Source organism: Theropithecus gelada, chromosome 1, assembly GCF_003255815.1.
Source record: "Theropithecus gelada isolate Dixy chromosome 1, Tgel_1.0, whole genome shotgun sequence".
NCBI lineage: Eukaryota > Metazoa > Chordata > Mammalia > Primates > Cercopithecidae > Theropithecus > Theropithecus gelada.
Genome location: NC_037668.1, coordinates 16,984,789 through 17,008,691, shown reverse-complemented (window position 1 = coordinate 17,008,691; position 23,903 = coordinate 16,984,789). Strand labels below are relative to the sequence as shown.

General features: G+C 40.1%; 1 protein-coding gene and 1 non-coding gene across 4 annotated transcripts in view; both read right to left on the bottom strand.

The window, feature by feature from the left end:
- Nucleotides 1-23,903, bottom strand: part of SNX27 (sorting nexin family member 27) — an 87,058-nt gene that overhangs the window by 47,392 nt on the left and 15,763 nt on the right. For all 3 annotated transcript variants that reach the window (XM_025367004.1, XM_025366993.1, XM_025367014.1), the window contains exon 2: nt 12,545-12,776. In XM_025367004.1, the coding sequence (XP_025222789.1) occupies nt 12,545-12,776 (232 nt within the window). The remainder of the gene's footprint in view (nt 1-12,544; nt 12,777-23,903) is intronic.
- LOC112615437 lies at nt 22,098-22,204 on the bottom strand. Its single transcript, XR_003117362.1, has one exon. It is a non-coding gene; the product is annotated as a U6 spliceosomal RNA (small nuclear RNA).

Genomic DNA, 23,903 nt, shown 5'->3' with positions numbered 1-23,903 from the left:
GGGAGAGGCAGGACACCATATTAGGCCCAGGTTCCTCCACTGTTACCAAGCAGAGGTCTGCTATAGCTGAGGGAGGGACAGGAAACTCTTTCCCAAGACTAACCACAGATACAAGGCCAAGTTTGGCTAAAATAAGAAGGAAGGGAAAAGAATTAGGACACAGAGACAGACTCTGCCTAAGCCTAAGGGTGAACTACACAACATCTACCTCTACCATGAGTCTAGCCCAAGTAAAAGCAAGAGCAGTCTACCAGTAGCAGAGGGGTAAGAATGCAAAGAGACAACTTCTCTGTGGTACTGGTATGCACAGGTGGCTGAAAGTCTAAGGACAAAACACTGAAAAAAACCCTCCAGGGCTGGCTGAGCACCATAGTTTACACCTGTAATCCCAGCACTTTGGAAGGCCAAGACAGGCGGATCACGAGGTCAAGAGATCAAGACTATCCTGGCCAACATGCTGAAACCTCACTCTACTAAAAATACAAAAATTAGCTGGGCGTGGTGGTGCAGGCCTGCAGTCCCAACTACTCGAGAGAGTGAAGCAGGAGAATCACTTGAACCCAGGAAGTAGAGGTTGCAGTGAGCCGAGATTGCACCACTGCACTCTAGCCTGGTGACAGAGCAAGACTCCGTCTAAAAAAAAAAAAACCCTACAGGCTGGGCACAGTGGCTCTTGTCTATAATCCCAGCACTTTGGGAGGCCAAGGCAGGAGGATCACTTGAGCCCAGGATTTTGAGACTAGCTTGGGCAAAATGGTGGGACTCTGTCTCTACAAAAAGTAAAAAAAAATTAGCCAGATGTGGTGACGTGTGCTTGTGGTCCCAGCTACTTGGTAGGCTGAGGCTGGAGGAATGCTTAAGCCAGGAAGCCAAGGCTGCAGAGAGCCATTATTGTACAACTGCATCCAGTCTGAGAGATAGGAGAGCTTGTCTCAAAAAATAAATAAATAAATAAATATTTTTAAACTTCCAGAACCCCAGCCCTCACTCTAAGCACAAGGCAATAGCAAACCATGGCTAGAGAAACTTAAGGCCTATGGCACAGTAAAGGTAATGATAGCTATAGCAAAATCCAAGCCCAGCTTAACTGACTAAATTCCCTAACAGAAGAGCATTGCCCATTTCCAAGGTCAAACACTATTTACTTCAGTCATCTCTACTATTATTCTACACATGATGCCTGACATTCAGTTAAATACTACAGGACAAAAACACAAAAACAAAAAAACAAACAAAAAACAGGCTGGGTACGGTGGCTCACACCTGTAATCCCAGCACTTTGGGAGGCCGAGGCAGGCGATCACCTGAGGTCAGGAGTTTAAGACCAGCCTGACCAACATGGAGAAACCCCGTCTCTACTAAAAATACAAAATTAGCCAGGCATGGTGGCACATGCCTGTAATCCCAGCTACTTGGAGGCTGAGGCAGGAGAATCGCTTGAGGCAGGAGAATCGCTTGAACCTGGGAGGCAGAGGTTGTGGTGGGCCGAGATCGAGCCATTGTACTCCAATCTGGGCAACAAGAGCAAAACTCCATCTCAAAAAAAAAAAAGAAACCCAACATTATGGCAAGAGATAAAACAGTCTCAGAGATGACCCAGATGTTGAAATTATCAGGCAGTATATTATTAGAATAACAGTGATTAACAATGCTAAAGACCTCATGCAAAAGGAAAAGGTGGAAAACATGTATGAACAGATGGAGAATTTCAGCAGGTGTGAAAATTACAAGCAAATATCAAATGGAAGTGATAGAAATAAAAGGCATGGGCTGGGCGCAGTGGCTCACGCCTGTAATCCTAGCACTTTGGGAGGTCAAGGCGGGCGGATCACAAGGTCAGGAGTTCAAGACCAGCCTGGCCAATATGGTGAACTGCCGTCTCTACTAAAAAAAAATACAAAAATTAGCCAGGCGTGGTAGTCGTTGCCTGTGTAGTCCCAGCTACTCGGGAGGCTAAGGCAGGAGAATCGCTTGAACTTCAGAGGCGGAGGTTGCAGTGAGCCGAGATCACGCCACTGCACTCCAGCCTGGGCAACAGAGCAACCCTCCGTCTGAAAAAAAAAAAAAAAAAAAAGGTGTGGTATCAAAAATGAAGAGTTCCTCTAACAGTACCATCAGCAGACTGGACACAACTGAGGAAAAAAATCAGCAAACTTAATGATAGGTCAATAAAAATTATCTAAGGAGAAAAATAAGAGCTAAAATAGAATAAAACACCCAAAAGCTCTAAGACAGTATCAAACAGTGCAAAACACAGGTAACTAGAACCTCCAGAAAGGCAAGAGAAAACGAGTGGGCTGAAGAAATATCTGAAAACATACTGGCTGACAGTTTTCCAAAAATAATAAAAGATATCAAACCACAGATTCCTCAAGCAGGATAAATAAGAAACAACCACCTAGACATGTAAAAACGAAACTCCAAAAACTAAAGATAAGAAGAAAACGCTGCAAGCCAGGTGCAGTGGCTCATGCCTGTAATCCCAGCGCTTTGGAGTCTGAGGAAGGAGGATTGCTTGAGGCTGAGAGTGAGGATTGCTTGAGGCTGAGAGTGTGAGAACAGCCTGGGGAACATAGCAAGATCCCATCTCTACTAAAAATTTTTAAAATTAGGTGGCCAGGTGCAGTGGCCAATGCCTATAACCCCAATATTTTGAGAGGCTGTGGGCAGATCACTTGAGGCCAGAAGTTCGAGGCCAGCTTGACCAACATGGTGAAACCCTGTCTCTAGTAAAAATACAAAAATTAGCCGGTTGTGGTGGCACACACCTGTAGTCCCAGCTACTTGGGAGGCTGAGACAGGAGAATTGCTTGAACCCGGGAGGCGGAGGTTGCAGTGAGCCAAGATGGTGCCACTGAACTCCAGCCTGGGCAACAGAGCAAGACCCCATCTCAAACAAATAAAATAATAAAATAAAATATAAAAGTTAGACAGGTACAGTGGCACATTCCTGTAGTTCCAGCTACTTGGAGGCTGAGTCAGGAGGATAGCTTAAGCCCAGGAGGTCAAGTCTGCAATGGGCTATTATCGCACCATTGCACTCCAGCCTGGATGACTGAGTGAGACCCTGTCTCTGTTTTTTAAAGAGAGTAAACTTTGAAGGTAGCCAGAGAGGGTTAAAACAAGCCATAGAAAAGACCAAAAACTAAAACAAGCAGGCTTCTCATCAGAAACTATGAAAACCAGAAGACTGGAGTGATTTTTGTTTCAAATTGGGACAGGATCTCGCTCTGTCTCCCACGCTGGAGTGCAGTGGCGTGACCAAAGCTCACTGCAGCCTCAACCTTCTGGGTTGAAGTGATCCTCCTGCCTCAGCCTCCCAAGTAACTGGGACTACAGGGATTGTGTCACCACACCCAGATATTTTTTCATTTTTTGTAGAGACAGAGTCTCAGTATGTTGCTCAGGGTGATCTCAAGTTCCTGGCCTCAAGCAATCTTGCTGCCTCAGCCTCCCAAAGTGCTGGGATTACAATGGAGTGATTTTTTCTTTTGGTACTTTAAAAAAGTAAGTAAAAATTTTAAAAATCGGCCAGGCACGGTGGCTCACGTCTGTAATCTCAGCACTTTGGGAGGCCAAGGCGGGTGGATCACGAGGTCAGGAGTTCAAGACCAGCCTGGCCAACATGGTGAAACGCCGTCTTTACTAAAAATGCAAAAATTAGCTGGGCATGGTGGTGGGCGCCTGTAATCCCAGCTACTTGGGAGGCTGAGGCAGAGAATTGCTTGAACCCGGGAGGCAGAGGCTGCAGTGAGCCAAGATCGCGTCACTGCACTCCAGCCTGGGCAACAGAGCAAGACTCTATCTCAAAAAAAAAAGAAAAGAAAGAATCCACCCAGAATTCTATACCCTGAAAAAATCTTTCAAACATAAAGGAGAAATGAAGACTTTTTTACATCAACAAAAGCTAAGAGAATTCGTTGCCAGAAGACCTGCACTCTTAACGCAAGAAATATTAATACAAGTTCTTCAAGCAGAGGGAATCTAATGCCAGACAGAAACTAGATTTACACAAAGGAATAAAGTGCATCAGAAATGGCAAATATAGGCTGCGCACAGTGGCTCACACCTGTAATCCCAGCAGTTTGGGAGGCTGAGGTGGGCAGATCACCTGAGGTCAGGAGTTCAAGACCAGCTTGGACAACATGGAGAAACCCCATCTCTACTAAAAATACAAAATTAGCCGGGCGTGGTGGCACATGCCTATAATCCCAGCTACTTGGGAGGCTGAGGCAGAAGAACTGCTTGAACCTTGGAGGTGGACGTTGCAGTGAGCCAATATTGCACGAAGGAAGGAAGGAAGGAGGGAAGGAGGGAAGGAGGGAAGGAGGGAGGGAGGGAGGGAGGGAAGGAGGAAGGAAGGAAGGAAGGAAGGAAATGGTAAATATGTGGTCAAATATAAAATAACTCTTTTATCATGTTTAATTTCTTTAATGCCAGGCGTGGTGGCTCATGCCTGTAATCCCAACACACTTTGGGAGGCCAAGGCTGGCAGATCACTTGAGCTCAGGAATTTGAGACCAGCCTGGGCAACATGATGAAACCCTGTCTCTATCAAAAATACAAAAAACGAGCTGGGTGTGGTGGTGTGCACCTGTGGTCACAGCTACTCAGGAGGCTGAGGTGGGAGATCACTTGAGCCTGGGAGGCAGAGGTTGCAGGGTGCCAAGATTGCACCACTGCATTCCGGCCTGGGTGACAGAGTGCGACTCCATCTCAAAAAACAAAAACAAAAAAACAAAAAACAAAAAAACCCAACTCTTTAAAAGGCAATTGTTTAAAGCAAAGATAACAATGTATCATTAAGTTTATAACACATACAGAAGTCCATGTATGACAACAATAGCACAAAGGATGGCAGGGGGGAGATATACTCTTGTAAGTGTCTTAAATTATATATATATATTGTGTGTGTGTGTGTGTGTGTGTGTGTGTGTGTGTGTGTGTGTGTGTCCAGCCTGGACAACAGAGAGAAACCTTGTCTCTCACATACACACATACACACAAAAGGTATTATGCAAAGTATCTTCTATAACTACAACAGGGTAATGTTAGAAATCAATAACAGAGGGAAAGCTAGAAAATTCACTAATTTGTAGGAATTAACATCTGACAGGGGGACAAAATGGCCAATATAAATATATATTATATATTATAAAATTATATATATTAGGTATATTTACCTATATAGAGTGTTACACTATATATAATATGTGTACTATGTATTATGTATATACAACTACAAATTCAAATATATAACTTGAAGGTAAATGTTCATAAATTACAGATATATACTGTAAACCAAGAAAAAAACAAATTATACCTAATAAAACAAGAGTAGAGATAAAATAGAATCATTTAAAAATATTCTATCAATCCAAAAGAAGGCAGGAAATGAGGAAAAAAATAAATAATGATGCAACATAGATAGCAAAAAACATTTAGCCTAACTATAGCAATAATTATACTAAAGGTAAGTAGTCTAAATAAAAACATTTAGATTCCAATAAAACATTCCAAATAAAAACATTGCCAGACTGGACAAAAAAGCAAGACCCAGCTATAAGCTTTCTATAAGAAACCCAGTTTAATTATAAATATATAAATAGGTGAAATGGGAAAGATAGCAATGAAAACAATAACCAAAAGAAAGGTGACATGGCTACTAGTGGCTATATGTTAGTGGCTCATGTGTTATATGAGAGAAAGACTTCAGAACAAAGAATATTAGCAGGGATAAAGAGAGACAGATACATTACAGATAGAGACGTATATAAAGAGATAAATAATGTTAAAGGGATCAATTCATCAAGATATAATATTCATTATACATAAAGAAAAACCTGACAGAACTGAAAACTCCATTTCAAGTAGTACATACACTTCATGTAGACCAACCCTTCCACTATAACAACTATAAATTCTGGACAAAATACAAAAACAATTGTCTGAGGAGTCTGAATTAAACACTACAAGCAGGCTGACTGTGGAGGGGACTCAAAACATGGAGCAATGATCTGTACAAGTGGAGGTACACTCCTGCATTTAGAGGGTTTTGCTCTGCTTGTGGGCATAAGTTACAAAATAGCACAATCTAAGTAACTAAAACTCAGACAGAACCTGACATCTTTCTGGCTCAAACATATAGGGAAAAGATTCTAGGTAACCATGGCTGCTACCAGAGTAAGTGGAGAACCTAAGGCAAGAGAAAACCAGAGAAGGCGATCCCTTAATTCTAAGAATAAACACCACATGTATCTCAGACTAATCCCTTCTTGGATGTATACAGACTCGAAGCAGCACAGCAAAGGCTGAAATAATTAAACTGAGATTTGAACTCTAACCCACACAAGGCGACACAGCTTACGGCTTATTGCCAGCTAAAACAAAACATCAATACTCCTCAGAGGAATATTACAGAACCCAGAGTCTACACAATGTAACATTCATAAATATCCAAGATACAATCCAAAATGACTCAATATACACAGAACCAGGAGAATACCACCCATTCTCAAGGGAAAAGACATTTAACAGAAACCAATCCCAAAACGACACAACTGTTCAGACACATAAGGAACAGACCAATGAAACAGAGCAAAAAGTTCAGAAATAGTAAATTGATTTTCCACAATGATGCCAAGATATATCAATGGGGAAAGAATTTTCTTTTAAATACAGGTTGCTGTGAAACAACTGAATATCCATATAAAAACAAAATCAAAAACAAAACCTTGACCCTGGTCGGGCGCAGTGGCTAACACCTGTAATCCCAGCACTTTGGGAGGCGAGGCGGGTGGATCACCTGAGGTCAGGAGTTTGAGACCAGCCTGGCCAACATGGCAAAACCTCATCTCTACTAAAAATACAAAAATTAGCCGGGTGTGGTGGTGCATGTCTGTAATCCCAGCTACTCAGTGGGCCTGAGGCAGGGGAATCGCTTGGACCCAGGAGGCAGAGGCTGCAGTGAGCCAATATTGCTCCAATGCACTGCAGCCTAGCTGACACTCAAAAACAAACAAACAAACAAACATAATAGACAAAAGTGGAAGGAACCCAGATGTCCATCAATTGAAGAATGGATAAATAAAAGTGGTATATCTATATAACAGAATGTTAAAATGAAGTACTGATGTGTGCTACAACTTGAATAAGCCTCAAAAATATTATGCCAAGTGAAAGAAGCCAGTTAAAAAAAAACCTCATGATTCCATTTCTATGAAATGTCCAGAATAGCAAATCTATAAGACAGAGGATAGATTAGTGCTTTCCTAGAACTGGAGGGGATGGGAGGTTTGGAAAATGATGGGTACAAGGAATGAGGTTCTTTCTGAGGTAATGAAAATGTTATAAATTTGTTTTATGCTTCAAAAGTGCTAACTTTGAGTCATAAGACATGTAAGAAGTTGAAATCAAGGTCATGTCCCAAAAGTAGAGCAGACTGGATGTTGAGACCTTTTGGGAATTACCTAAAACCTTGGGAACTTGAGAAAAGGAATGAAACCACTAATTGTACTTTTATTTATCTATTTTTTTTCTTTGAGACGAAGTCTCACTTTGTCACCCAGGCTAGAGTGCAGTAGTGTGATCCCAGCTCACTGCAATCTCTGTGAACACACTAAAAACTAAATTAGCCAGGAGCGGTGGCTCAAGCCTGTAATCCCAGCTAATTGGGAGGCCAAGGCTGGTGGATTACCTGAGGTCGGGAGTTCGAGTCAGCCTGAACAACATGGAGAAACCCCATCTCTACTAAAAATACAAAATTAGCTGAGCATGCTGGCGCATGCCTGTAATCCCAACTACTCAGGAGGCTGAGGCAGGAGAATTGCTTGAACCCGGGAGGCAGAGGTTGCAGTGAGCCAAGATTGCGCTATTGCACTCCAGCCTGAGCAACAAGAGCAAAACTCCATCTAAAAAATAAAAAAATTAAAAATTAAAAAAAGAAAACTAAATTGTGCACTTTAGGTGAACTTACGGTATATAAATCATATCTTAATAAAGTTCTTATGGCTGGGAGCGGTGGCTCACACCTGCAATCCCAGCACTTTGGGAGTCCAAGGCAGGCAGATCATGAGGTCAGAAGTTCAAGACCAGCCTGGCCAACACGGTGAAACCCTATCTCTACTAAAAACACAAAAATTAGCTAGGCACAGTGGTGTGTGCCTGTAGTCCCAGCTGCTGGGGAGGCTGAGGCAGGAGAATTGCTTGAACCCAGGAGGCAGAGGTTGCAGTGAGCCGAGATCACACCACTGCATTCCAGGCTGAGTGACAGAGGGAGACTCCCTCTCAAAATACATACATACATACATATATACATACATACATACAAAATGAAAGTCCAGGTGGGGTTGCTCATGCCTGTAATCCCAGTACTTTGGGAGGCCAAGGCGGACGGATCACCTGAGGTTGGGAGTTCCAGACCAGCCTGACCAACATGGAGAAACCCTGTCTCTACTAAAACACAAAATTAGCCAGGGTGGTAGCACATGCCTGTAATCCCAGCTACTCCGGGAGGCTGAGGCAGGAGAATCACTTGAAACCAGGAGGCAGAGGCTGCAGTGAGCCAAGATCACGCCACTGCACTTCAGCCTGGGCAACAAGAGCGAAATTTCGCCTCAAAAAATAAAATAAAATAAAAATAAAAAACAGGCAGGGCACGGTGGCTCACGCCTGTAATCCCAGCACTTTGGGAGGCCGAGGCGGGTGGATCACGATGTCAGGAGATCGAGACCATCCTGGCTAACACAGTGAAACTCCGTCTCTACTAAAACTACAAAAAAATTAGCAGGGCGTGGTGGCAGACACCTGTAGTCCCAGCTACTCAGGAAGCTGAGGCAGGAGAATGGCGTGAACCCGGGAGGCGGAGCTTACAGTGGGCCAAGATCAGGCCACTGCACTCCAGCCTGGGCGACAGAGCGAGACTCTATCTCAAAATAAATAAATAAATAAATAAATAAATAAATAAATAAATAATAAAGTTCTTACAAAAAAAAGATAGCTGAAACTATAAAACTGTAAGAAAACATAAAAGATTAGGGTCCTTGGGTTAGGCAGATTTCTTAGAACACAATTGCATTACCCATAAATTTAAAAACTGATAAACTAGACTGTATCAAAATTTAAAATTTCTGTTCTTTGAAAGATACTGTTTTTAAAAATGAAAAGGCAAGTCACAAACTCAAATATTTACAAAACATCTTAAGTCCTTTTTCTTTTTTTTTTTGAGACAGAGTTTCACTCTTGTTGCCCAGGCTAGAGTGCAATGGCACAATCTCAGCTCACTGCAACGTGGGCCTCCCCGGTTCAAGTGATTCTTCTGACTCAGCCTACCGAGTAGCTGGGATTACAGGCTCCTGCCACCATGCCTGGCTTATTTTTGTATTTTTAGTAGTGACGGGGTTTCACCGTATTGGCCAGCCTGGTCTGGAGCTCCTGACCTCAGGTGATCCACCGACCTCAGGTGATCCGCCCACCTCAGCCTTCCAAAGTACTGGGGTTACAGGCGTGAGCCACTGCGCCTGGTTTATCTAAGTCCTTTTTCAAGCTACTGGAAAATATATATTTGTTTATATATATATATATATATCTGATAAAGGACTTGTAGAGCCAGAATATATAAAGAACCTCTACAACAAAATAATACTACAAACAACCTAATTTTTTTTTTTTTTTTTTTTTTGAGACAGAGTCTGGCTCTGTCGCCCAGGCTGGAGTTCAGTGGCGCGATCTCGGCTCACTGCAACCTCTGCCTCCCAAGTTCACATGGTTCTCCTGCCTCAGCCTCCCGAATAGCTGGGACTACAGGCGCCCGCCACCATGCCCGGCTAATTTTTTTGTGATTTTTTTGAGGCGGAGTCTCACTCTGTCGCCCAGATTGGAGTGCAGCGGTGCGATCTCGGCTCACTGCAAGCTGCGCCTCCCGGGTTCACGCCATTCTCCTGCCTCAGCCTCCTGAGTAGCTGGGACCACAGGCGCCCGCCACTGCGCCCGGCTAATTTTTTGTGTTTTTAGTAGAGATGGGGTTTCACCGTGGTTTTGATCTCCTGACCTTGTGATCCGCCCGCCTCGACCTCCCAAAGTGCTGGGATTACAGGCGTGAGCCACCGAGCCCGGCCACAACCTAATTTTTCAAACAGGCAAAAGAGTTAAACAGTTACTTCATCAATGAAGACACATGAATGGCCATTAAACACACAAAAAGCAGCTCATCATCATGAGTCATTAGGTAAATGCAAATTAAAACCACAGTAAGATATCACTGTCTATGAGAATGGCTAGAATTAAAAAGACTGAAAATATCAACAGGTTATGGAAACAATGGAACTCTCTACCTTATATGAGAATGTAAAAATGGTATAGCCACTTTGGAAAACTGTTTGGCAGTTTTTTATAAGGTTAAACTTATACTCACCCTGCAATTCCACTTCTTTGTATATACTCAAGAGCAATGAAAATATATGTCTACATAAAGACCTGTACATTTAATATTCTTTCATGGCAGCTTTAGTCATACTAGTCCAAAACTGGAAGCAACACACAAGTGCATGAACAATGAAGGGATGAACAAACTGTAGTAAATCTATATAATGGACTACTACTCAGCAATTAAAAAGGGACAAATATTTGGTATAAATAACAATGTATACCAATCTTAAGGACTATACTAACTGAACAAAGCCAGATACAAGAGAGTACACATGGTATGATTCCATTTATTTAACATTCTGGAAAACGTAAAATATGGTGACTTTAGTAAGCTGATCCGTGGTTGACAAGTGCAGTGGTAAGAGGTGAGGACTAACTGCAAAGGGCATGAGGGAACTTTCGGGGATATGAAAATGTTCTAAATCTTCATTGTGGTGGTGGTGGTTATAAGACTATGTACATTTGTCAAAACTTGTAAAAGTGTAGACTTAACATGGGTGAATGTTAATATAGGTAAACTATGTTCAATAAAGTTGATTTTAAAAGTACAATTAGTGGGCTGGACACAGTGGCTCATACCTGTAATCCCAGCACTTTGGGAGGCTGAGGCGGGCAGATTACCTGAGATCAGGAGTTGGAGACTAACCTGGCCAACATGGTGAAACACCATTTCTACTAAAGATACAAAAGTTAGTAGGGCATGGTGGTGTGCACCTGTAGTCCCAGCTACTTGGGAGGCTGAGGCAGGAGAATTGTTTGAACCCGAGAGGCAGAGATTGCAGTGAGCCAAGATCACACCACTGTACTCCAGGCTGGGGAACAGAGTGAGACTTCGTCTCAAAAAATAAATAAAAATAAAAATAAACAAAGGTACAATTAGTAGTATCATTTCTTTTCTCAAGTTTCCAAGGTTTTAGGTAATTCCCAAAAGGGCTCAACATCCAATCTGCTCTACTTTTAGGATGTGACCTTGATTTCAACTTCTTACATGCCTTATGACTCAAAGTTAGCACTTATGAAGCATAAAACTCTAAATTCTGTGTGTGGTTCTAAGACTACAGAAGTCTATGCTGAAATAAAACCTACATGCCATTATCTACAGCTAAATTACAGATGCAACCAGGCATTATTTGATCCTCTGCAACTTTTTTAGCTTCCTTGCTTTTCTTATCTCTTCACTAAAAAGAATTTACCATAAATGTTTAGTAGCTCGTTCCCATGTGGAGGATAAATCTCAGTTTTAGAGACTGAAACTTTAGTCAACTGTTAAGCTTTAAACACCTGTAGTCTGTTTGCCAGTATTTAACAGAACCCATTGCATTTTCTAAGAATAATGAACATTTCTTATTATATCAACACTCCACAAATAATTAAAGGCAAATAAAGCATATTGCAACCAAAAGAAAAATTAAGTAGACTGAGCTATCAGTGGCAATTAGGCTTTGAAGAACAAAGAAAGGCATTCAGGAAAGGGGCTAGCACACATCACTAAAAATTCAAGATGGGCTTTCCTGCATAACTACAACAGCAACAGATTGGAAATGTGTGAAACAGCTCATGGGAACTGCATTCAGGAAACTCGTGGGAAAAACCACAGTTAATCATTCACACGGATATCTCCAAAGAAAATGAAAAAGAACATGATGTGGAAAGAAGAGTAGACATCTAAGTTCTGAAATGGGCGAACCTCTCTATTACCCAAATATCTTGAAAGACACCATCCTTTTAAATTAATCTTGCCCTATAGCGCCACAAAATCAACAGTAAATAAGAGACTACTATTAGCAAAGAGATACGGCAACCAACAAAAGAACGAACAAAAAAGAAACTAAACAAACAAAACCTCACACGTTTACAACAAACCAGAATGCAAACTTGAAACTATCTAAAAATAAAATGGAATTATACTCAAGCTGAATAGGACTCTTTTCCATTACTGTAGTTCACCCCCTGCAATAAATCAGGGTCAATGTCTTTTATTTATGTGTGAACTCATCCTCCTGGTAGACAAACTGACCTAGGTTGCAGTCTTTTATCTATCACTATAATAGTTTCATAATTATAAGACTAGGGGAAACAAAAGCTAGATGTTTGAGGATCGAGTTGGGCTGACACTCACCACAAACTTCTCACCATTCTGCTCCACATGTTTGTATCTGGGGACCGATATGGGCACTGCTTGCTTTTCTGTGTAATCATAAAATGATTGTCCCAACGAGTCGTCACTGGGATCTAGGTTATCTGCCTCATGAGGAGGTACAGATAACACTGTCAAGATCAATTCCTTCTCGCCTGCTCGAATCAGGTCCACCACCTGCTTGTGTGTCGCCCCCTCAACATTCACGTGGTTCCTAAGGGGAAAAAGGGAAAAAGACAATCCCATAAACCAGAAGGGTCCAAACACTTTGTATCTCCACCCTCCTGCCCCCACTCCAGTGTCACACAGTATGAACCATGAAGTCAAAAGATTAATTTGGTTCCTGAAAAGTTGTTTATGTTTTAACAGTTTCTAATGTGAAAAACTTTGTGAACTTATGGCAGGGAAAAAATGGAAAGAGGTGAGAAGACCTCCCCTTCCTCTATATTAATAATCCCACACATAGCTTCAGGAAAGCACATGGAAAGAGGCTGAAGCTGAGGAGGAAACAAAGCTTTTTCAGTCAAACAGTCCAATTTCCTCATTCTACCCAAGCATGTATACAATTCAATCAAAGTGGCTTTCGACAGCCCTGCCACGTGAATTGTACTTTGTCCTTTTTAAACCTCATAGGAACTCTGTTAAAAGAACCTTCACAAAATACATTCCCTTAATTTGTAAATACAGACTCAAAAAAAGTTATGACTGAAGATAATTCCTTTACATTTACATCCAATTTCTCTCCATATCTCAAATCAGTCAACTTAATTTTCCTTTATGCCAAGTTTCATTACTTTGGGAGCTAAATGGTATTACTCTTCACGAATACACTAATTTCCACTTCAATTAACCTCTTGGGATTCCATCAACTTTTTTCCTGCTCTATGCTATCTCATTTAAAGTCCTGTGCAATCAGTCCAAACTAAAAAATATACACCTATAGTTAAATAGTAAGTCAGCCTACTAATTTTCCTTCCTGTTTTGCTGTGTATAAAAGGCAGAAACAAGGCAAACAAAGTACAAGGTTTTGTTGAAGTATTTTGTCAAGAAAGATGCTGAGTCTCAAAAACTCACTCAGCAAACCAAACTACCTTCCAGAATGCTGATCCAGGCTGCTCTCTCAGCAAAAACCACTGGGCAGCTGGCCTGGAGGTTCCCTCCCATGGCTATCCCAAGAGAGGTAGGAAACACACACCTGACCTCTAATCAACTTAACATTTAAAGCTTATATACCCTTTAGAGTTAAATTCTTTTTCAGTCCTGTTCCAAACCATTAGGGATTTTCCTTCCTGAAAAATGATACTAAGTTTACTAACAAGCCTTCCATAAACTTTTCAGTCACTGAAATTGTCTCTGTCAGAGTCTGGTATCTGAAATATCCATTTACATAAACAGAACAGTCAGGAGATCCCCCAGCTAGTCTCCTGGGATTTAATTTAGGGTTTAACAATCTAGCCAGTAAATGCAGCACTCCTGACATTTCACATCCTACAAGTCTAATTCATATACCAAAAAAAAAAAAAAATCAGTAATTTTACAATAAGCTAGCTATAGAAAAAAATGAAGAGCCCCTTTCACTGATGAAAACTTGGGCTTTTTATTCATTCAGTCAGACTTGTGATCAAAAAACATGATCAACTCTGATGAACATATACCAGCATGGTAAAAATGGAAAGAAAATGGGCTTTGGAGCTAGTTACAGGAGCTAATTTAAATCCTGATCCTGCCTATTAGTACCAGAATTGGTCTTGACTGAGTTTTTAACCTTTCTTAGCCTTGCTGTCCACATCTGTAAATGGAGACAATAATAAGTTCCTAACAGAGTTGCTGTGAAGATTAATGTAATAAAACATGTAGAACAATTCCTAAACATTTATATCAGAAGGTTTAAGAAGTAAAGAGGTTATATATATATACATATATATATATTTTTTTTTTTCATTAAAGAAGAAATGGAAATCTTAAGTTAGGAACTGGCAAAAGATTTTTATCTAAGTATTTGGACTTACTAGGTCGGAGAAAATGATTTGATGGTAGAAGAAAAAACTGAAAAAGAAAGTTTAGAAATCATCAAACAATCTCATATATCCCTAGGAACCTTAGCTAACTCATGAATATACTTTTTTTTTAAACACAGTGGCAAAAGTTGACACCTTAAAGACTGGCCAAAATACTAGTATCTTGGATACAGGCTGGGTACAGTGTGGCTCACACCTGTAATCCCAGCACTTTAGGAAGCCAAGGCAGGTGGATCACTTGAGTTCAGGAGTTTGAGACCAGCCTGGGCAACATGGTGAAACCCCATCTCTATACAAAATATGCCAAAAGATTAGCCAGGCCTGGTGGCACGTGCCTATAGTCCCAGCTACTCGGGAGGCTGAGCTGGGAAGATCACCTGAGCCTGGGAGTTCAAGGCTGCAGTGAGCTAGATCATGCCACTGCATCTAGCCTGGGTTACAGAATAAGATCCTGTTTTTAAAAAAATGAAATAAAATAGGCCGGGCGCGGTGGCTCAAGCCTGTAATCCCAGCACTTTGGGAGGCCGAGACGGGCGGATCACGAGGTCAGGAGATCGAGACCATCCTGGCTAACAGGGTGAAACCCCGTCTCTACTAAAAATACAAGAAAATTAGCCGGGCGAGGTGGTGGGCGCCTGTAGTCCCAGCTACTCGGGAGGCTGAGGCAGGAGAATGGCGTGAACCCGGGGGGGCGGAGCTTGCAGTGAGCCGAGATCGCGCCACTGCACTCCAGCCTGGGGCACAGAGCAAGACTCCGTCTCAAAAAAAAAAAAAAAAAAGAAAGAAAATAAAATCTTAAATACCAAAACAAAATTTCTGTTAATGCAATCAATTTTATGAAATGCACATTTGTGAAAAATAAAAACTGATGCTCAAATCTTACTTTTCAGTTCCCTAATTTTTTTTCCTTTAAAGAATTTTTTATCCAGGGCACTCTGTTGGTAGACTTGGGAGTCACTGGATCTACAAAATTTGTATGTAAAATTGTTTTTATGTGCCTATTATGCATTTTTTTCTGGGGAGTTTCCCTAGCTTTCATCAGCTTCAAAAAGGAGTATATGAACTCCCAAAAGATTCAGAACTATTGCTTTCAATACATACCTCCACCCATTCAGTTTTCAAATCAAAATACACCATTCCTTGGGTCACTCACAAAAATAAACTCTGAAAATCGTCAGAGAAACTTAAGTGAGACATACCAAGAGGGGTCAAGGAGCAAGGGAGTTCACTTAGGTTTCACTTCTTTATTACTAAGACCAAGTTTCAGATTGACTATAATTCCAAAAATCTCTTTTAAAAGAAGACAGGAAAAAACTTCCAGTGTCATGTTCTAAACAGACTTGCTAATATTTACCTGGTTCAACTACAGAAGGAATGCTATACATTCCATGACTTACTACAAAGTGGGAAATTCCTTCATTCTTCAGAGAATGAAATAAGGTCAGTCTGATTCGAGGATGTCTGATTTGAAAAAGGACCCTCCTTCCTCAAGAATGAAGAGGTCTTCACAGTCATAAAAGTGTTACATGATATACTTTTTTACAAGAAGGCTACTCTACCAACTCAAATTCGGTGTGGCCCAATACTTTGTACAATTCTGAAGACATAAATTAATGCAAAATATAAATTCTTCAATAAGGAGAAACTTTCAGCAGTATAGACTTCAGGTTCGAAGTATGGGTTTGGGAGTCAAACAGACGAGTTTGAATACCAATTGTGCTGTTTAATGGATGAGCCCTTAAGTAAATTACTCTATCTCACTAAATCTCAATTTTCTAATCCATAAAATGGGGTTAATACCATTGGCTAATGGAGTTGTTGTAAAAAGTAAAATGAGATGAAGCTCTAGAACACGGTAACCACTCAATAAATGGTAGCTATTTGTGTTACAGTATTTGTAGCAATTGGGCAAACAGGTTGGTAGTATTTTCGCCTCCCTGATGATACAAACCTTTTCTACCAGCAATTTCCCTTGCCTTTCAATTCCGTCTTTGTAACGTAATCTAGTTGGAATTCATTTGAAAATAAATAATCAAGCTCTCAACCAATGATAATGGGGTTCACAGATAGCCAGCTTCACAAGACCACTGGATCAGTGAAGCACTAATTCTCTTATCACACAAAAGTACTGACTTCCCAGTCAGTATTGGTATTATCTACCAATATATACTGCTTTTATAAAGAAAGGCAGCAGCTTAAATACATCATTAAAAATATCTAACACATATGTGATTAAGCAAATACAACAAAATGTTAATTATAGAATCTAGGTAATAGGTATACAGGTATTCACTGTACGATTCTTCAATTTTTCTGTAGGTTTGAAACTTTTCATAATAAAATGAAGGAAAAAAATTAAGGGGGCCAAAAATTCCAACAATCCACAAATAAGATCAAACTTTTATTTAGTTAGGCAGATGATATCTAATTTATTTTATGTGTTTGGCATTGTAAAGATACACTTGATAATTTTAATAAAGTACTTACTTTTACATAAGACCAACATTTGGCCCCATTAGAGAGAGGCCTTAAACTAGCTAATGGGAGTGGCTTCAAATAAGACTTCTTCTGTTCAACCAAAGTTGGCCACTTAGGGAAATTGCAAAGCTAACATAAACATTCCCAAAAGCAGGAGAAAAAGTTCTAGTCAGGATTTGTATACCACTTGTGAAGGAAGCTATATACAATGAAAACTAGGTATAAATGGAAATATGACAAACCCAATCACTATATACACCACAGCAAAAAGCCATTCTATGTAGTAAGCAAAATACCATTTTGACCCTCTGTGACATGCACGAAAGTAATAAAAAAGTAATTAGTCTCTCAGAAATAGTCCATTAAAAATACATAATAAATTCCCATAATTGCAAATGCTAAGACATACATTTCAATTTTGTAGATGGCTATATATGTCTACACATCTATAAGAATGGCTAAAATAGAGTGGCAATACCAAGTTTTGCCAAAGATGTGGAACACGTGCCATTCTTCTATATAGCTGGTAAGTGCATAAAACAAAAACAATCTAGCAGTTTCTCATAATGTTAAACATACATTTACTACAAGATCCAGCAATTCTACTCCTAGGTATTATTCAAGAGAAAAAAAAAAACACATCTACACAAACAACTGTAGTTGAATGTTCACTGCAGCTTTATTCAAAATAGTACAAAACTAAAAGCAACCCAATGTCTATCAAAAAGCAAATGGATAAACAAGTTGTGGCATATTCATAAAGTGGAGTATCACACCAATAAAAGGAAAAAGCAATAAAAAGGAAAAACTACTCATATCCCCAACACCACAGATAAATCTCAAAAATACACTCCGGGGGAGCAAAGTGAGACAGAAAAGAATCTGACTGATTTGACTCCATTTATTTGAAGTTCTGGAACAGGCAAAACTATTCTTTAGTGGTAGAAATCAAATCACTTGTTGTCTTGAGGGGAGGGGATAGTACTAAATGCAAAGGGGCACAAAGAAACTTTCTTATGCATCACGCCTGTAATCCCAGCACTTTGGGAGGCAGAGGCAGGGGGGATCACTTGAGCTCAGGAGTTTGAGACCAGCCTGGGCAACATGGCAAAACCCCCTCTCTACAAAAAATACAAAAAATTAGCTGGGCGTTCTGGCACAGGCCGGTAGTCCAAGGTACTTGGGGGCTGAGGCAGGAAGATTGCTTGTACATGGGAGTCAAGGCTGTAGTGAGCCAAGATCTCACCACCGCTCTCCAGCCTAAGTGACAAAGTAAGACTCTGTCTCAGGGGAAAAAAAAAAAAAGTGATGGAACTGTCTATATCTTGACTGGGGTGGTGGTTAAATGGATGTATACTTTTGCCAAAACTCAAACTCTATACTTCCTATGTGTGCATTTGACTGTATGTTAATTAAGCCTCAGTAAAGTTTATTTTTAAAAAAATTATTATATAATATCTACATCTATAAGTGTGAAATAGGAGTCCACTACCTGGGTGAAAAGCATAACCCCTATTCTACTCTTAGATTACTCTGAATTTTTTGCTATTGTGAATAATTTTGTTACTGAAGATCTAGTAGATGAATCTGTACCTATCTGCAGCATAAAACTTGCTTAAACAAAATACATGTGTTTTCCTTCACCTCCCATATCTTGTGGAAAATAAGCTAAACTTTGGCTATTTCCAAGTCTTACAAGGTTATTTCATGGAAGCAATGAAAAGAAAATTAAACCACAGCTAGTTTACCCCTACTTCTGCTTTGGCTTTTTTGTCTTACTCTCCTATAAACAACAGGACACGTATTTCAAACCTAGTATAGTTAAAAACCTCACCAACATGGCCGGGTGCAGTGGCTTATGCCTGTAATCCCAGCACTTTGGGAGGCTGAGGTGAGCAGATCACAAGGTCAGGGGTTCGAGACCAGCCTGGCCAACATGGTGAAATCCTGTCTCTACTAAAAATACAAAAATCAGACGGGGATGGTGGCACATGCCTGTAATCCCAGCTACTTGGGAGGCTGAGGTAGGAGGATCACTTGAAACTGGAAGGCGGAGATTGCAGTGTGCTGAGATTGCACCACTGCACTCCAGCCTGGGCAACAAGAGCAAAACTCCGTCTCAAAAAATAAAAATAAAAAATAAAAAAACCTCTGCAACAAATTATAAAGTTAAGTCTGATAAACAACAGCATCTCTCAAGTTTATCAAAGCCATAATGTAAGGGACAAAGTGAAATTCACCAAACACTGCAAAAATACCATTATAGTGCATTACAAATATAATTCAGATTATTTTTCTTAGGAGGCCTAGATTTCACTTGTTAGATTTTTAAGGGTCAGGCACAATGGCTCACACCTACAATCCCAACACTTTGGAGGGCCGCAGTGGGAGGATCACTTGAGCCCAGGAGTTCGAGACAGCCTGAGCAACATGGTGGGACTCTGGCTCTACCAAAAAAACATTTTAAAAATTAGCTGGACCTGGTGGTGCACACGTATGGTCCCAGCTACCTAAGAGGATCCCTTGAACCCAGGAGGCAGAGGTGGCAGTGAGCTGAGATTGCGCCACTGCACTGCAGCCTGAGTGACAGAGGAGAGACCCTGTCTCGAGGAAAAAAAAAACGTAAGCATTCAAGATTGTAAAGCATTTTCTTCTGACCAAGTATTTGAAAAATAATTTGTTCAGCCAAATAATATCCAACATCAGAGAAACCTTTAAAGACACTGAAGTACATCAAACATATGGACTATAAACATCTTAAAAATATTTATGAAAACTATACGCAAACATGGAAAAGCTCTTACGTTAAATGCAAAAACGAAGATTACAAACTGTTTATATTTTAGCCCATAAGGCACATTATGTAAAATACAAAAATAGTTGAGTTAGGGTGACTGGAACTATGTTTAAAACTTTAACACAGCTATTATATCATCTTCTCAATTATACAGAGCTTTATAAATGAACTCCCTACCTTCTCCACAACATATCTTCTTGAAAATTAGGAGATCTCTGAAGTTGAAGGAAAAGAGACCCCTGCCACATGAGAAGAGACACATTTCCTTTGACTTTTCACTGGGTCACTGCTTACTTGTTCAGTACAACTGTACTAGAAACTACATTGTAAAGACAAGGAACTACTCTACCAAAATGTAAAGGTCTGTCCTTTCTAATTTTTGCAGTTAAATCATCTGACTGGTTCAGTTTGTCTCCTTTTCATTTAACTCTGCCTCTTTGCTATTTTACTTAGGCAAACAAGTTGAAGAATATTCTTCTTGACTAATTATATAAGCAATCATACCATACTTTGCCCTTAAATTGAGATATGAGATTTAGACATGTGTAAGCAATGAATGCAACCAAAATAGGTGAAGCTTGAACAGATCTAAACAAAATTTCCATTCTGGATCACTAAATATCAAAGACATTTGGAATGTTGTTTTAGAAATAATAATATTTTGCACCTCACATCTTAGAACTTCTTATTTATTGATGGATGATAAAAGCCTAACAACAGAAAGTAAATGGCCAAAGTTTTCCAAAATGCTTGCATTTTCTAATAAATAGCAAAATCTGGTCAACACCTTTTAAAATAAAAAATTATCTTATTTTTAATATCAACTTTTATCATCTAGAATATGAGATGATGGTTTCATAAACACGCAAAACCCTTTGGAAAGCAATTTCACTGACAATATGCATCTAAAGATATAAAAATGCTCATAATATTTTAACTAATAATTGTATTACTGAGAATTTATGCTAAAGCAATGACCAAAATATGAGTGTCATAAGGGCAAAAATTTTACAATGGTATGCAGAACACTCTCAAGCATTTCATGTAAGAATAAATAATCCCAAACACAAAAAAGTTTTTTTTTTAATCTCGCTCTGTCGCCCAGGCTGGAGTACAGTGGCACGTCTCGGCTCACTACAACCTCCGCCTCCTGGGTTCAAGTGATTCTCTTGCCTCAGCCTCCTGAGTAGCTGGGATTACAGGTGCACGCCACCACGCCCAGCTAATTTTTGTATTTTCAGTAGAGACAGGGCTTCACCACGTTGGTCAGGCTGGCCTCGAACTGCTGACCTTGTGATCCACCCACCTCAGCCTCCCAAAGTGCTGGGATTACAGGTGTGAGCCACCATACCCAGCCTGTTGTTTTTTAAATAATTTTTTATTTTACATTTTTTATATTAAAAAAAATAAAACAAGTCGGGCATGGTGGCTCATGCCTGTAATCCCAGTACTTTGGGAGGCGAAGGCAGGTGGATCACAAGGTCAGGAGTTCAAGACCAGCCTGGCCAATAATTTGGTGAAACCCCATCTCTACTAAAAATACAAAAAAAAAAAAAAAATTAGCTGGGCATGGCAGCAGGCACCCGTAGTCCCAGCTACCTGGGAGGCTGAGGCAGGAGAATCGCTTGAACCCAGGAGGCAGAGGTTGCAGTGATCTGAGATTGTGCCACTGCACTCCAGCCTACGTGACGGAGCAAGGCTCCATCTCACACACACACACACACAAAAAAAGGAAACAGTGGCCGGGCACAGTGGCTCAGGCCTGTAACCCCAGCACTTTGGGAGGTTAAGGCAGGTAGATCACCTGAGGTCAGGAGTTTGAGGCCAGCCTGGCCAACATGGTGAAACCCTGTCTCTACCAAAAATACAAAAAATTAGCCAGGCGTGCTGCCACGCCCATGCAGTCCCAGCTACTCAGGAGGCTGAGGCAGGAGAATCGCTTGAACCCAGGAAATGGAGGCTGCAGTGAGCCGAGATTGCCCACTGCACTACAGCCTGGGCAACAGAGTGAGACTCTGTCTCGAAAAAAAAAAAAATTATATTTTTTTATTATATATACACACATATATACATATATACACATATGTATAGATACGTATATACATATATAGATACGTATATGTATAGATACGTATACATATATAGATACATATATGTATAAATATGTATCTATACATATATAGACTGTATATGTATATGTGTATATATGTATGTGTATATATGTATATATGTGTATGTGTATATATATATAGAACACTTCAAGAATTCACGTGTGATCCTTCCACAGAGGCCATGCTAATCTTCTCTGTATCATTATAATTTTACTATATGGGCTGCTGAAGCAAGCACCTAAACACAAAAAAGCTAGGCACAAACATATCCATTATTACTTAGGTTGTTTCCAAATTTGTTTTTATAAAAAGTCAATAGGAGGATGAAAATCCAAGAAAATTGTAGTACAATAATTTAATAAACTAGAAAGCAATCATGTAAAACTGTAAACATGAAGAACAAAATAATTTAGAAATGTTTGCGCCAACACATCTAAAAGTGGATTACAAAAATACAAATCTACGAAACTTCTAAAAGACAACATAGGAGAAAATCTAGGGGGTTGGCAATGAGATCTCAGCTACAACACCAAAAAGCATGATCCATGAAGGAAAAAAATTGCTAAGTTGAACTTTATTGAAATTAAAAACTTCTGCTCTGCAAGAGACACTGTAAAGAGAATGAAAAAACAAAACAGACTAGGAGAAAATATTTGCAAAACACATATCTGATAAAAGACTTGCATCCAAAATATACAAAGAGCTATTAAAACTCAACAATAAGAAAACAAACAACCCAATTTAAAAATGGGCAAAATATCTGGACAGATACCTCACCAAAGAAGATATACAGATGGCAAATAAGCAAATAAGATGCTCAATATCATTCATCATCAGGGAATTGCAAATGAAAACAAGATACCACTACACACCTATTAGAATGCCTAAAATCAAAAAAACTGATAATACCAAATACCAAATGCTGGTGAGAACATGGAGCAACAGCAATCCTCATTCACTGCCGGTGGGAATACAAAATGATACAGTCACTTTGGAAGACAGTTTGGCAACTTTTTACAGTCTTACCGTAAGATCCAGCAATCACATTCCCAGGTATTTACCCAACTGAGTTGAAAACTTACATCTACACAAAAACTAGCACATAAATAAATGTTTATAGCAGCTTTATTAATAATTGCCAAAAACCTATAAGTAACCAAGATGTCCTTCAATAGATGAATAAACAATCTGTGGAACAGCCACACAGTTGAGTATTATGCCTCTAAAAGAAGAAATGAGCTACTAAGCCATGAAAAGGTCAGACACAGTGGCTCACGCCTGTATTCCCAGCACTTTGGGAGGCCAAGATGGGCGTTTCACCTGAGGTCAGGAGTTTGAGACCAGCCTGGCCAATACGGTGAAACCCCATCACTACTAAAAATACAAAAATTAGGTGGGCATGGTGGCGGGCACCTGTAATCCCAGCTACTCAAGAGGCTGAGGCAGGAGAACTGCTTGAACCCAGGAGGCGTAGGTTACAGTGAGCCAAGATTGCACCACTGCATTCCAGCCTAGGCAACAGAGTGAGACTCCATCTAAAAAAAAAACAACAAAAAAAAAACAGTCATGAAAAGACACATAGGAACCTTAAGTCCATGTTGCTAAGGGAAAGAAGCCAGTCTGAAAGGCTACTATATATGTATGATTCCAATTATATGACATTCCAGAAAAGGCAAAGATCAGTGGTTACCAGGGGCCTGTGGAGAAGACAAGGATGAATTAGTGAAGCACAGGGAATTTTCAGGGTAGTGAAATTATTCTGTATGATACTGTAATGGTGCATATATGACATAATGAATTTGTCAAAATACACAGAACTTTATAGAACAAAGAGTGAACCTTGGCCAGGGGCAGTGGCTTACATCTGTAACCCTAGCACTTTGGGAAGCCAGAGCGGGTGGACTGCTTGAGCCCAGGAGTTCGAGACCAGCCTGGGC